Consider the following 15,499-nt stretch of genomic DNA (forward strand, 5'->3'; position numbering starts at 1 on the left):
CCCAGAGCTTGTTGGTTTGTAAATTTTGTAAATGAGCTAAAAAGGTCCTATTTGATTTTGTTTATGCTAACCATCAACAGAAGACTGGCTCTCTGATGAGTCAGAGAGGGAAAGTTTTGAGGAAGTCTTTGCTGTAAACATGTCCTAATTGCCCAAGTCAACAGGAAACAAGAGGAAGATTGGATAAGATGATCCTTTATTAGTCCCGCAGTGGGGAAACTCCCAGTGTCACAGCAGAAAGGGATAGCAAGACACTCAGATACAAAAATGTAGATAAATAATTTACACTATATACACAATATAAATAAGAAGTAAAAAAGCAATAACAATATTATTTACAGCAAATGACTCTTAATTGCACATGGGGGGGGGGGGGTATTGTACATAGGATTCCCTGAACATGAACATGTGTGTGTAGTTAAGTGGGAGCAGTGCTGGTTGTGGAGTCTGACGGCAGCAGGAAGGAAGGACCTGCGATATCGCTCCTTCACACACTTGGGGTGAAGCAGCCTGTCGCTAAAGGAGCTGCCCAGTGCTGCCAGAGTCTCATGCATGGGGTGGGAACTGTTCTCCAGCATGAAACAACAAACATATTGTCAAAATGATAATTTTTTATGTTTTTAAGGCACAACGTGGTCTGGCTCCACAGTACATCAGTGATATGATTAGTCTACAAACCTCCTGCAGGCACTTTAATCTGATGAACTGTCCCGCGTTCATGCTGAAAACATTATTTCCTAAAGCTGCCCCAGACTGTGGGTCACGTTACCCCGACTGTTTTTAACTTGCCAAATGTTTGTGTCAAATCTTCTGACTTTTCTACTTAAACAAAGAGACGGACACAGGTATTGTGTGTATTTTCATCAGGAATTTCTACATTGTTCTTGTCTCGTGCTGTGGATCAGTTTCTGACAGCTGTATGGCACTTTGGTCAGATTTGGGTCACAAATCTAGAACTAAACTGAAATTGAAACCAAAAATAATGTTAGTGTCACTTAAAAACCTTGATTTCTCCAAAAGTGCAGATTTACAGGAGAAGGAAACCAATAATCTTGTTAACCTTCACTGAAAGTCAATGTGAAATATTCTATTCTACTTTATGAAGTCATTTCTGAGCATTAATGTCAATTTATCATATTTTTACACATCATAAAGATCAACTGCCAGATTTACATTATGATTTACAAGGCTTGCATGTGTTTGTGTTTTAAAACCCAAAAGCATTTTGGATTAAATGCAGCCCCTGTCTCCTTTTCTTCTCCCTTCTTGGAAGTCTTTAAGATCCACCCGCCATCCTTTAAGATCCATGGAAGACAAACGTCCAGGCACCGAAATGGTGGAATGAACTTCCCCTGGGTGTCCGAACAGCAGAGTCGCTCACTGTCTTCAAACACAGACTGAAGACCCTCCTCTACCAAGAGTACTAGGACAGAGTGTAGAGTGTGTAGAGTTTTGTGGTCTTCATCCTGACACCTGTATTCAGTAGTTTCTAAGCTTAGAGGAATCTTCTGGATCCTAGCTGATAGAAACCAGCTAAGGGTATTTTCTAAGGAAACAGTGAAGAATGAAGCTGAGAAAGGCCCGTGAAGCTGAGAAAGGCCCGTCTCCCTCCACCCATCCTCACCCTCTTCTATAGGGGAACCATAGAGAGCATCCTAAGCAGCTGCATCACTGCCTGGTTTGGGACCTGCACAGCCTCTGACCGCAAGTCCCTCCAACGCATTGTGAGGACAGCTGAGAAGATCATCGAAGTCTCTCTCCCCTCCGTCATGGACATTTACACCACCCGCTGCATCCGCAAAGCAACCAGCATTGTGGATGACTCCACCCACCCTTCACACAGACTGTTCTCCCTCCTGCCATCAGGAAGAAGGTACCGCAGCATCCGGTCCAACGCGACCAGACTCTGCAACAGCTCACAACTCAACTTCTGAACTGATATCTTTTTGGTACATGTACACTCTCCCTCTCTCTCTCTCTCTCTCTCTCCCTCTCTCTCTCTCCAACCATTTACCCCAGGAAAAAAGGGGAAGCATTTTTGCACAAAGCATTGCACTAATAACTTTACTTTACTACCTCACTGGACTCTATTTATTACACATTGCACAATTTGCACACTACCGTCAATTATTTATTATTCTCTGGTCTGTACTGTGTTGTATTGTCTGTCCGCACTTGTTTGTTTGTGTTGCACTTGTGTTTTGTATGCACTGTCTATGTTGCACCATGGTCCTGGAGGAACGTTGTTTCGTTTCACTGTGTACTCTGTATGTAGTTGAAATGACAATAAAACCCACTTGACTTGAACTCTGGAGATTTTGCATCTGTTAGATGCCTTCAATGTAAATGTGAATGAAAAAGAGATGTGAAAGAGTATGTAAAACCAAATAATGCTTTTATTGGGTATGTTAAGTTGTTGTTTGATGTATAAAAAGTAAGAATGTGACTTAGGTTGGGGTGAAAAATGCTCAGATGCTTTTTTTTTGCCTGAAACTGAATAAAACGCAGATTTTCCAATCTTGGAGGGCTTGTGGAAAAAGATGATAAGCTCTGTTTTTATTGGCTGATTTCCTTTTTAAAATTATTCTTCAGTCTTAAACATTTAGTGTTGCTGTCCCCTCTATAAACTTTTTAGTGAAACATTTTTACTCTAAACATATTGAGTACATTGTAAAGCTGTAAAATCTATTTATCTTATCTTGAGCAAAGAGAAGTCATAAAATCAAGTAGATCTAAATAACTACATTTAGAACCATGACATAAAAATGAGTAGATAAAATAAAATTAAATTAAAATAAATTAAAGTCAAAAACTTTATATTAAAAAATAAATATAGAATTGGAAATTCTATGTGGGTGTAAGCAGTGCTAGAAGCAGAAAAAAGGAATACTCCCCTAATTTATACACCTCTCCCAATCACACCTAACCAACCTATTCATGAACAGAGTCCATGTCCAGTGCTTGTTTTAACCCTGAGAGTTCACACAGTGCTCTCTTTCATTTAAAGTGCAGTGTTACTACACTCTGCTTCAAAGTCTGGATCAAAGTGTCAAATGTTTTGACCCAAAATGCTTCTGAATAGAAGATTCAGAGTTGGAAAATCTTCTCATTTTGATTTTAGATCATGTTTCTTAACCAAAAACAACTGATTCATTCACTCAGCATGGATTAATTACACAACATGCGTTAATTACAGGAGGAGTAAACAAGGAAATGCAACATAACATCAAACAATTGTTTATTTAAGAAAAACATCCTGTTCTCTACACAGTTCGGTCTGATTCACATGACTAGATCTAATTAAATGAGAGACAAAACCTAAAAAGTAAGTAGTATTTCACCTTTATCAGAATATTGAGGCCTCCTACTGAACCACCTACTAAGCAATTACAAACACCTCTAGACTAATATCATCTTTTTTCTGTTTATTGTTCAGACAGATCAGGTCATTTTAATTTAACAATACATATAAACATGTACAGAAAAACAAGCTTTCTCCTTATTCCTAAAATAATTAAAGTACAAAACAAAAAGATACATTCAAATAAACCACGTTACCACCCTGAATGGATCTACAAAGCCAAACATGTCCACCTTGTGCATAAAACACAAATATCTGTAGCTAGAGCTCACTGAGTACAGCTCAGCTTGATCTCCCATCCTTCAGGTGTTCTCTTGCACCCAGGCAGCAGAACAAAATGGATCTAGGTGCCCAAACAGCAGAGAACTTCACTTCATGTCTTCAAACACCAACTGAACACCACTTAACACCTTTTAAAAGGTCTATTGCACTTATGCTATGTCTTATTTCTGAATTGTGTATCTATCTGTCTGTCTGTCAGGGCATTTCAACCTATTAGTGGCCACTAGGGTACGTTCTCTGACTGGACAACAAAGCACAACTTTGGATAAGAGCATATGTTAAGATAATGTAAAGAGTTTTGCACATTTAATAAACAGCATCCACATTTCAAAAAACAAAAATAATAATATTAAACAAAAAGGAACCAAACCAAAACTACCTACTAATCACAATTGTAATGGCTCCCCCTCCTGGTCCCAGCCAGAACTGCTCAGAGTGCTTTGACTGCAAGTTTCAGACAGATGACTGGTAAGAAGCTCCTCAGTTTTGAGCCTATGCCTGTTTTTCTGGCCTTGATTATGGGCCTGCCTATGACGTACCTGCCCTAAGCCCTTACCCAAATGAACCTACTCTGCATTTAAAGTGTGCATTTTAGATGAATTCATCAGCACATTATCTCCCAGTAGTCAAAGTTTCAGAAATATAAATATGATGCCATCTTCTGTTCACACATTTTCCCTCTGAAGACACTTTGTATCTTTTCTTCCATATTTACTGCAGTGTCAAAGGTTGCATTAGCTGCCAGCTTCATTGCTTCAGTCATAGTCTCTGCTTCTTCTACTGCTTCATAACCTACAATCGCCCCTGCTACTCCTCCAACTATGGCTGATGTAGAAATAACACCTACGGCCACCTTCGCTGTCAGACTTAGACCTGTTGCTGCTATAGCTGCTTCAGGTGCCAGTGTCTCTGCAACTATCTGACCTCCTTCTGGTGATAATGCTTTTCTTACAGTGTCTAGACACACTATCACAGCGAGCACCCCGACTGCAGCACCGAGAAAAGCACCTAATAATATTCCTGTTCCCAGCCCAACTAATCTCACTGACAGCTTCGTATGCACTCTCTGCTTTGCCTGCTCTCTCCTGTCTTTTTCACTTCCCAAATGTCCGGTTTTCTTAAACTCTTCTTCCACTGCTCTATTTACCACCTGCAGCATCTCATTGCTGTAGTGTTGTCCTCCATTATTCTGCACCATCGTCTCTATGGCGTTCAGTAGCTTCTCTACCTGAACTCTGTTGCTCCGGTAGCCGCCCTGCTGCTGCTTCCAGTATTTATTATCAACCACATGAACACGACCTCCACACTTCTCCACCAGCGTCTGTAGCTCTGCGTTCTTTTTCACAAAGTGCTCAATGGACTGGTTTTCAGGGAGTTGATCACCGTGGGTGAAGAGGACCACTGCATATTTCAGTGCTTCCTCTCCAAATAAATCAGTCATTTTTTGTACAGTTCTCTTCTCCTGCTCGGTGTATCGTCCTTCCCTGAGCACAATCACAAAGGCGTGTGGTCCTGGAGCACACTCAGTGATACATCTCACTATCTCAGAATTTAACTTGTCCTCAGAAAGACTAGTGTCAAAAAATCCCGGGGCATCAACCACTGTAATTTTCCTCCCATTGATGGACTTTGTTCTAGACTCGCATCTCTGAGTTACTGAATTGGGTGAATCTTCACTGTAGAATGCTTCTTCACCTAATATTGAGTTTCCGGTGCTGCTTTTGCCATCACCAGTTTTCCCGAGAAGCATGATCCTCAGTGTTTTCATGTTGAAATGTGTTCTAGAAAAGACAGAAGAATATTATAATCATTATATTGTATATATTTACATGAGCTCAGTCATTCAGGCATTAGAAACGCTGAGCACTGGTGCCTCTCAGGGCTGTGTGCTGACAACACGACTGTAGTGGGTCTCATCAGTAGGAATGACATGTGTACACGACTAATGGACTGGTGTAGAACCAACAACCTGCTTCTAAACATAAAACAAAACAAAGTTCCTCTAGTTTGCTGTGGCGGTGAGGAGGCGGGACAGGGGTTCGACCCCTCCCAGGCACTGCCAGGCCTCTCTAACTGTCGCCACATGGTCCAGGTGGCGTAGAAAGATTCACAGGGGCTGAGAGACGGAGCCGGGGAAGACCATACCCAAGAGACGACACTGTACCACTGCACTAAATAAAGAACCAAGTTTCTTAAAAAAAAAACTATAATTGAGCTTAATTCCAGTATTAGCCAAATTCATAAATTGAATATTTTTATAGTTCCAATTTTCTGTAGGTTGCGTTTTTTAGCCGGTTTTTAAGTTACAGTACGTTCAGGTTCAGGTAATACAATTTTTGCATCATTCTCTGTTCAGATCGTTTGATTTCTGCGTCTGGGTTAGTAAGTAAATCATACATATGTACGAGAGGGTCCCACTATATTCAGAATCAGAATCAGAATCAGAATCTCTTTATTTCACCAAGTATGTTACCCATACAAGGAATTTGTCTTGGTGAGAGCAACACGCATGACAAGTAACTCTATGTCTATATGAATATATTCATATTCATATTGTACAAATCCTGAAATGGTCTTTTAGTCACATACTGTACTCTTGAGACCAGGCTGGACATGTCCCTGTCTCTCCACCAGCACACACAGACCCCTTACAATATTTTATTATCTCTATATTATGATTATCATGATTATTATTGTTGTTGTTGTTCATATATATACAACATTTGCCTCGGCCCCTGCAGTTTCAAATTGACGTACATTGCTCATCACTGTCGTTAGGGACTTTTACAAGCTCATAACTCACATGATTTAGATGGATCCTATACTGTATACATGTTTGTAAATGTAACATTTGGGAAGCAAAATTAAAGGAGAAAGACAGAGCAGACCAACGTTTCTGAAAACACAGTACCTGTAGAGCTGGCAGGCGGAATCGTGCAGGCTGAGCACACCAAGGTCAAAACAGCAGCTTGGTTTTTCTTTCACTTCATGTGAACTGCCTCTCTGCCTCGCCCTCTATAACAGCACACATCCCACTACTGGTACAAGCTGCAAGAATCTGCAGAATATTGATAGTGGCTTTCTGACGCAATTATTTTCTGATAAATATGAGGAAAGGGAAGGAGGGAGAGAGGGAAAGAGAGAGAAACACTAACGGGCGTCCTGATTGGTTCACTTTTGTGCTAAGTAGCCCTGCTCTCTGTGTTTGATGATGTTGATGATATAGTAGTGAAGAAAGTAACACTAGGAGGTCTAACCTAAAGCAACCAACATAATAATCTCACAATGATTGCTGAGCTTAAAAATGTGTCCAAATTTGTTCTTTTTTTCCATCTTCTTTATTATTAAACCTCAAAATATCGAATAAAACTCAAATAAATACAATGAAACTCTACATTATTGAATGAAATATGACTTTATACAATGAAAGCATGAGAAATGTGAGGTTGAGGTGATCTGTTAATGGAGTTTAAGCATAAGTGTGGATTTGGCAAGAAATCTTGTAGCCGAAATGTTAAATAATGATGACTTCATATATAGACTGTCTCAAAATAGCAACATTACAATGAGATGCCAAAGTCCTTATCATTTTAAAATCATGGAAAGATGAGTAAATGGGTATATGCAAAATTAGTAAATGGCTTAAGTGGCTTTTTGAGCATTTTTTTTGTAAATGTAACATTTAGGAAGCAAAATTAAAGGAGAAAGACAGAGCAGACCAACGTTTCTGAAAACACAGTACCTATAGAGCTGGCAGGCGGAATCGTGCAGGCTGAGCATACCAAGGTCAAAACAGCAGCTTGGTTTTTCTTTCACTTCATGTGAACTGCCTCTCTGCCTCGCCCTCTATAACAGCACACATCCCACTACTGCTACAAGCTGCAAGAATCTGCAGAATATTGATAGTGGCTTTCTGACGCAATTATTTTCTGATAAATATGAGGAAAGGGAAGGAGGGAGAGAGGGAAAGAGAGAGAAACACTAACGGGCGTCCTGATTGGTTCACTTTTGTGCTAAGTAGCCCTGCTCTCTGTGTTTGGGTTTCACAGACAGCCCCTCTCTCCATCAGTTCAGTTCAGCTCTGCAGCTCCATGACAGAGAATACGAACACACTGCACCTCAGTTCACTTTACCTCAAATTCACAGTTATTCAGTTACCTGAATAATGGCCTATTATTAAGCTGGAACTGTTGGAGAATAAGTGTGGATGCACACAAGCACTGCTGTGATGGAGGAAGTAATGGAGGAATAAGGAATATCTTGGGCAGAAAAGCGCCAGAATAACCTCCTGAAAGAACCATGGTATTAAAAGGGTAAAAAAGGGTGGGTTCAGTACCCAGGTGTTTACTGTCACTGAGTGTGTTTGATCAGTAGTGTGTTTGTGTGTGTGTTGACTGTGCTTTTTGTATCCAACATCAATGGTGGATATGGTTGTCTTGTCTTGGAGTTTGAAGGTTTGAAGAATCTTTGTGTAATATTTGCGTAAATGCTCTTTACCAATTTCATGGTTCTGCTGGATTGGTTATATGACACGGAGGTGCTTTGGAGTCCTGGACACTTTCTCTTTCTTTACTACAATGGTTCTGTAAAGGATCATGGTTTCACTTATGAAGTTGAAAAATGGCTTTTCTTTAAAACCATGCAAATTTCAGGTGATTTTCTCATGTAATTCCAGAAGATCGAACATCTAGAATGTTAGATGGATGCTTGAGGTTTGAGAGCCAAGGGTAATAAAAGTTGTCAACAGTCAACAGATGTTTGTTGCTATATTGGCAGTGAATTGTCAACACAAGCTTATGCCCAAAGTTAGACTGCACCTAGCTTTTAAAGAAAATGGCAAGTGATGCGCTGATTGGCCGATATCCTAAACACACCCATGAGTAAGTAAGAGAATTAGTACATGGCTTTGGTGCGTTTCGAGACGTGTAAAGCATACTTTTACTGTCGTTATCATAGAAAGACACACTGACGCCCTTAATCAAGCTGCACGGTTGACGGCTTGCCTAAAGATCGCTGAAATAGGGCCCTCTGTTTTTGTTTCGTTGTTTTAAGTTCTTTACATTCTTTCATATTAATATGAACATCAGAACTGATATGCCACCAGATGGTTCATGGACCTTCTTCCACAAATTTCAGCCTTACATTGTCTGTACTGCAAATTTTAAACAGAATGGAATATTCATTATTTTCCAAAAGTTGTTGATGTTGATGATATAGTAGTGAAGAAAGTAACACTAGGAGGTCTAACCTAAAGCAACCAACATAATAATCTCACAATGATTGCTGAGCTTAAAAATGTGTCCAAATTTGTTCTTTTTTTCCATCTTCTTTATTATTAAACCTCAAAATATTGAATAAAACTCAAATAAATACAATGAAACTCTACATTATTGAATGAAATATGACTATATACAATGAAAGCATGAGAAATGTGAGGGTGAGGTGATCTGTTAATGGAGTTTAAGCATAAGTGTGGATTTGGCAAGAACTCTTGTAGCCGAAATGTTAAATAATGATGACTTCATATACTTCAAAATAGCAACATTACAATGAGATGCCAAAGTCCTTATCATTTTAAAAATGTGGAAAGATGAGTAAATGGGTATATGCAAAATTAGTAAATGGCTTAAGTGGCTTTTTGAGCACTAGGCAACAATATTTTCAAGTAATGTTTTGTTGTTTGTTTATTTATGGGTTATTTATTGGGTTTTGTGAAAGATTTACCATAAGGCCAACAAAATCCCACTGTCATCCAAGTATTGCAGATTTTAACTTGCACCATGTCAGGGCCTCATTCTCATGCTCTTCCCCAGGGCAATCCCAGGGCTCCGCCCATGAGCCCTGTCAGGAGCCAAGCTTCTGAAGAGTGGCTGAGCATGCGCACTGCAGCCGCTTCCCCCTCGATAACCTCATGCCTAACACCTGGGACGGTGGCTATAAAAGCCTTAGGCCATCATGTACTGGTTGCCGTGAATTCACTAAAACTTCCTAGGTTCAGCGATTTCCACAGCCTGCTCAAGTAGTGTCCTTCATTGCTATGTCTCTTGTGCTCTGTTTATCTTCGGTAAAGCTGCCCTTACTTCTCTGGGTGTCCTGGTGTTTTGTTGGTACTTATGGTACTGTTGGTACTTTCCCTGCCTCTTTGGTTTCGTTTAGGTATTCATCATTGTGTGGAGGTTTATTTATATCCCTGTCCTTATCTGAAGTGTTGCTTCACGTTTTTTTGTTGTGCTTCTGTTTGTGTACGCCCAAGCCCGGCTTGTGGCTTTTTGTTATTAATATCCCGGCCCTGTTTATCACCCAGGCGTTGCAGGTGGTTTTCTGTTCTCCTTATGCCCCTGTCCCCTCCTCAGCTAGGCTCAGTGGTTTGTCGTTTATCCTGCCCTGTTTTGTTTTTGTTAATTTCTAGTATACCCAAGCTCCTTACTCTTCCCAGTCCCCTGCCTGTTGTTTTGTTAAAGTCCAGCCTGATTTGTCAAGTTTGTATTGTTTGGTTTTGTCCCTTAGTTGCTGCTGTCTTGGTTTATCCCATCTTATTTGTAAACCTCGTTTTGTTTTGCCCTACCTGTGCTTATTAAAGTCTTGCATCGTCCTATCCCTGCAAGTGTTTCCTGGTTTTTCACTGCCACGTCTGACCAGGCATGACAGTTATAGAGAACTACAGCTGCACCGTTTAAAAAAATCTATATTGCTGTCTCACTGCCTTCAATATATCTCATAGGATATTTAATAAGGAGAGGAGAGGGGTCATTTTGCCATCACCAGCACAATTGGGGGGGGGGGGGGGTAAATGTTTATTGTATCACATTGTCACAGATATCTTAAACAACATTATGTGAACTGACATTTGTTTGTGTAATTTTCTTTAACACCACTTTTATAAATGCAAATCACGCTTTGAGCGCTCCCCTCAAGGACAGCTGTACATTTTTTGGTATTAATGGGTATTAATGAACTATATGTACCTTGAAGGTTGAGCAATATTGCAGGTTTTTACACTAATATGACTCAGGTTACGCGGTTCTACACAGTTCTGGAGAGAGGTCTCCTGCAGCTCCACCAGAGTTCCATAGGTCAGTAGTAGCGTGGCCATTCTCCCTGTTACAGTCAGTGGAGCATCATTATGATTCTGCTGTTTTAAGGGACAATTGTTACATTAGGCCCTATTTTACACCCTGTGAAGGTGCGTCACGATGCTCATCGCTATCTTAAACCCCGCCAACAGTCTATTTTCATGGCTTCCGCCTGTGTCGTTCAAATAGCAGCGCTGCTTGTGAATACATCTACGCCGATGGGTGCGGTGGTCTCGAAATGAGGTGTGTTCAGGTACATTTTCGGTACTGCTGTCTTGGCAACGGAAAACACAGGAGCTCCACAGACTGAAAACAACCTAGGCAGACGTCAACAGTCAGATGTTCGTTGCTATCTTGGCAGTGAATTGTCAACACAGGTGTGTGCAGTTCAACATACGTACACCCCCGCTTTACACCACTGAAATAGCAATTCTCCAAAGTACCTCCGCACCTGGCTGATCGGTTTATTGCACGTTATGCCCAAAACACACCTTTTGTGTTTATTTTTGTGAATATTTCAATGTTTTCCCATAATGGCACATAAATTTAATGGTCACAAAAGAAATACAACTTGCCTATCAATGGTGCAATTTTTTACATAATCCCTTACTGAAATTTTAATGCATTAGAATTCATTAATTTATACATTAGCACATTATTAATAATTTGTAATAATTAATAAAGATAGTAATTCCACCTGTTTTATGTTTGAGCTGCACCTCTTCGTCTATTCCCTTACATAAATCTGACTGACAAGGCCAGCGTCACACACTACTACATTTGGTTCAGACTTCAGAAAGTCGTGTTGGTTCAGGCTCTGGTAATTGCGTGGGTGTCTTCTCTGGTCTCCGAGGAGTCGTCCGCTTGGATCTGAGGAGTGTTGCTGGTCATCTGTTGTCAGCTGTGCAGGACACAGGGCTGGTAATGCAGATGTGCTTGGGAGCACTAAGTACTGCTGTCGTTCAGTCGTTGAGACTGAGAGGCAGAAGCAACACAAGCTAAATGAGTAAAGCAGGAAGTTGAGGAAAGTCAGCACAGTCACCATTACCAAAATGCCCCGCGGACACAATCCTAGACCCTCCTGGCAGGAATTGGGTGGGTAGATTTGACTCGGATAGTGGCTGTTCAATTTGAACACAGGCCAGGTGACGACAGCACTGAAGTACATGATGGCAGCACACAGATTGAAGTGTTTTAGCCATCTCGGTTCTTCTAGGTTACAAAGCACGATCTTGATGATGCTGGCCACTGAGCAGATGAAGCAAATGCAATAAACTGCCATACACCACCTCACAGCCGCCTGGTCCGTGTATGACACTGGATTGCTGATGAAGTAGAGGATGACCCCTGCCACATAGGTCTGACACACCAGTAGATGGCCTTGTGTCGTGGCCATGTAGCACTTTGACTCCACCCAGGCCATCCAAACCTCGAGCAGATATGCCAAAGTGGCCAGACATGAGAAAACTGTGGCTGCTATAAGGTGGTTGTGTACGTCGTAGTTCTGGTGGGCCTTCAGAAAGCTGTGGGGAAAGATAATGGAGGCGAAGAGACACAGCAGCGCTGCATAGCTGGAGAAGGTGGCCGGGAAGTTGGCCCAGGGATCCTTGATGTACTCCGTCAATTTAAATAACTCAACCAGAAAGATTAAAAGAGTGCCAGCAAAGCTGAAGGTCCAGCAAAACATGCACCATGCGCCAACTTCCCCATCCAGTCCTCCTGCATGTGTTACCAGGCCAAACGTCACACAAGAGCTCACCAGAGCCGCCAGACGCATCCAGTATAGATAAGCCATGAGGAATCCAGCAAAATGATCTGGGATCAGCTTCTATGGACGTTAAGGCAGTTGGGTATGTGTTGTTTCAACACTGGCGTTTCTCATGCACCATCTGATGAAATAGGGATCTTCAGAGCGTGCCCTGGGAAACCTGGAAAAGCTGGGCAGGATGTTGATGGATTACTTTGGTGTCCCTGTATTTTCATGCCTTTGTGCTGTAACAGAAATAAGGAGTTTCCGAGCTTGTTTAACACATTGATACAAAGCCATGACATTAATACCACTGCCAGATGAGGTGATTATCCTCATCTACAGTGGCATCTGTCAAGGGGTGGATAAATCAGGCCGGACATCTGGGTCAGAGCATCTCCAAAACCTCAGGCCGGTCTAGTAAGGATTTTTCTGGTATGCAGTGGTCAGTACCCCTTAAAAATGCTCAGAGAAAAGACAACCAGTGAACCGGTGACAGGGCCGTGGCCTCGTTGATGCTAATGTAGGCCCCACCTCAAACCTACAGGACTTAAAGGTTCTGCCGCTAACGTCTTGGTGCCAGATACTTTGTGGAGTCCATGACTCGAATGGTCGGCTCTGTTGTGGTGGCACAGGGGGGAACTACTCAATATTAGACTAATGTTATGGCTGATCGGTGTTCAAATTGTGCATACTACTTTATTTGTGCCCTTTTCTGTACTAGCTTTAATAGATTACAGAGCTGTAAATATGCAGAAGATTAGGTATTACATCGTAAACATGGGTTAATAACAAACATTGGCATTAATAAACCAGCCTGGCACTAAAACAGAGTGCCATAGAGTGTCATAAAGATGACAACCACAAAGACCTGTTGTTTGTAAACCGTACTAATGTGCTGATGGTTGCTGTGTCGTCCAACAGTCGTCCACTCAGTAATCCGAGACTTAAAAATATAGGTTCTAGCTTTAAATGAATCTTTGAGTGATGCCTTGGGAGAACCCCATTTGGTTTCATAAAGAGGCATGTTTGCAACAGAGATGTGTTAGTGTGAAGAACCTATAAAAGGTCTAAACAACCTTCACTGGATGTAGAGGCTCTTTACCAATGTATTGGTTCTTTGCACTCACACATCTCTGGTTGTGGTTCTTCCATGGCATCGCTAAAAAGTACCTTAATTTTTAAGTTTGTTACAATTGCCACTGTTTAGTTAGCCGTTTAGGGTTAATTAGCTATTTACTTCTTTTGGATGAACCACCCACTAGGAAACATCAAATTCAATGAACTGCTTTACTGATGAGCCTCATTTCAGCATTGTGAGAGTTATTAAATTCATATGAACCCCTGAACACTCCAAGGCTTATTACACACTACGGTGTATTACTCAATAACTACAGGGATGTCTGTACAAACTGGTGGGGCTATTCTTTGGTAACAGCTAAAAGTTATAATGCAATAACGCTTTCGTCCCACTGGTGGGCTATAGGTGTTTTAAGGGTTAATACTGAATAAAAATCTGTATCTCCACTTTCTTTATCTTTTCCAGTTGGGTTTTATTTAGCCTGTATGTGCTGTTTACAACCTGATCCCTCAAAAAGCTCTCAGTTAAGGAAGTCAGTCAGGACAAAGTCCTTTTGGATGCGTTCAGTGAAGCAGAGTTTCAATTCTCCAGAAACAAAGAAAACGAAACCTTGAATAGAAAATTAATCTCTGGTACAATCTAAAGAGATTTTTTTAAAATCACCAGTGAACACAAAATACAGAGCAAATCATTTAAGTTATAGTTTTTTTTTTACGTGTTTTTTTTTTAGATTCAAGACAAAGTGAAATATTCTATTAGCTACACAAATTCCCTATTATAGAGTTTCCTCTATTACAGTTAAATGAGCTTATTTCCTTACCAAATACATTATACTCACATTTCGCTCCAAAATGTCACCACATAGAATGGCTTTACTTGGCCACTGAGGCTCCTTTGGGATGGGAGGCGCCTCCCATAACTATTAATACAGTGCCTTCACGTTTTATGATTGGCTCCCCAGCCACAACTAACCAACCTTTGCTCTAGGTGCTGCTACTACACACCGTTTCCCTCATTCTAGATTGTAACTATGAATTCAATGATATTCCAGCCAGGATCAGGCAAGACATGTTTAGTGTCTGAAGGTCTGTAAGGGGGTGGGGGACTCCTTCATCACACAATGCTACAGTGCTGGGAGGGTGACAGCTATCATGTCATGTACTTCCTCCAAGTTATATGAATCTTTTGGAACTGCTGATGATGATAACACAACATCACTGGATAGCTGAACACGAACTGCCAGTTCTTCTACATTAGCTAACAGACGCCCACACTGGTTAGCATTCTGCTGAGTGATGGGAGAGTGAGGGCCATCCAACCCATGCAGAGAGAGTGAGGCCAGTTATTCTCTGCAAAGGTGGCCACAGATCTAAACAGTCTTTGCAGTCTCCCAAAGATAGGGTCAACATAGTGCAAAGGCTTGGTTTCTTAGTGTCCTGTTTTTAGTTTGGCACTGGAGCAATCAGGCTAACCCACCTTCTTATCTATCACTACACCTGCTCATGGTCGCACTCAGTTCACCTACCATGTGTTTCAGGTTTTTACCATCCTCCAGGATTCAGACATTCGGATCATCCGGAAACTACAAATTTCAAAAAGCAGAATTAGAAAATACTGAGGGCCCTATTTTAGCAATCACAGCTTGATTTAAGGCACGTCAGTGTGTCTTTGCTATCGTAACGAAGGGAAAAGTACATGTTCTAAGTCTCTTAATTATTCATGGGTGTGTTTTGGGTGTAACGTGCAACCAATCAGCGGCGTTCCCTTTAAGAGCCAGGTGCGGTCTGACTTTGCGGATTGCTTCTTCAATGTCGCATTGCATGAATAATGTTCTTTTATTTAGTTTCTGTGTATTGTTGATGTAAAAGGTTGCATAGCTGCCAACTGGTGCGTGCTATGAGTTTGTGCACTGCTGCGTGTCCATGTGTGCGTAACAAGTAGGGGTGTACACCTGC

At 41.2% G+C, this 15,499-nt stretch overlaps 2 protein-coding genes across 3 annotated transcripts; both read right to left on the reverse strand.

Moving 5' to 3' along the window:
• Positions 1-3,221: 3,221 nt before the first annotated feature.
• Positions 3,222-7,438, reverse strand: LOC140562867 (GTPase IMAP family member 9-like). Of its 2 annotated transcripts, none has more exons than XM_072688736.1 (2): positions 7,386-7,438; positions 3,222-5,424 (listed from the first exon to the last, which is right to left on the reverse strand). In XM_072688736.1, the coding sequence occupies exons 1-2, from the start codon at positions 7,421-7,423 to the stop codon at positions 4,278-4,280; spliced, it is 1,185 nt and encodes a 394-aa protein (XP_072544837.1). In that variant the 5' UTR covers positions 7,424-7,438; the 3' UTR covers positions 3,222-4,277. The 2 variants fall into 2 exon arrangements, with proteins under 2 accessions (XP_072544837.1, XP_072544838.1); XM_072688737.1 differs by lacking the exon at positions 7,386-7,438 and adding an exon at positions 6,555-6,628.
• Positions 7,439-11,329: 3,891 nt separating this feature from the next.
• LOC140562868 (myeloid-associated differentiation marker homolog) lies at positions 11,330-12,529 on the reverse strand. Its single transcript, XM_072688738.1, has one exon. The coding sequence runs from the start codon at positions 12,509-12,511 to the stop codon at positions 11,444-11,446; it is 1,068 nt and encodes a 355-aa protein (XP_072544839.1). The 5' UTR covers positions 12,512-12,529; the 3' UTR covers positions 11,330-11,443.
• Between the last annotated feature and the right edge of the window lie 2,970 nt (positions 12,530-15,499).

The sequence above is a fragment of the Salminus brasiliensis genome, chromosome 9, assembly GCF_030463535.1.
Source record: "Salminus brasiliensis chromosome 9, fSalBra1.hap2, whole genome shotgun sequence".
Taxonomy (NCBI): Eukaryota; Metazoa; Chordata; class Actinopteri; order Characiformes; family Bryconidae; genus Salminus; species Salminus brasiliensis.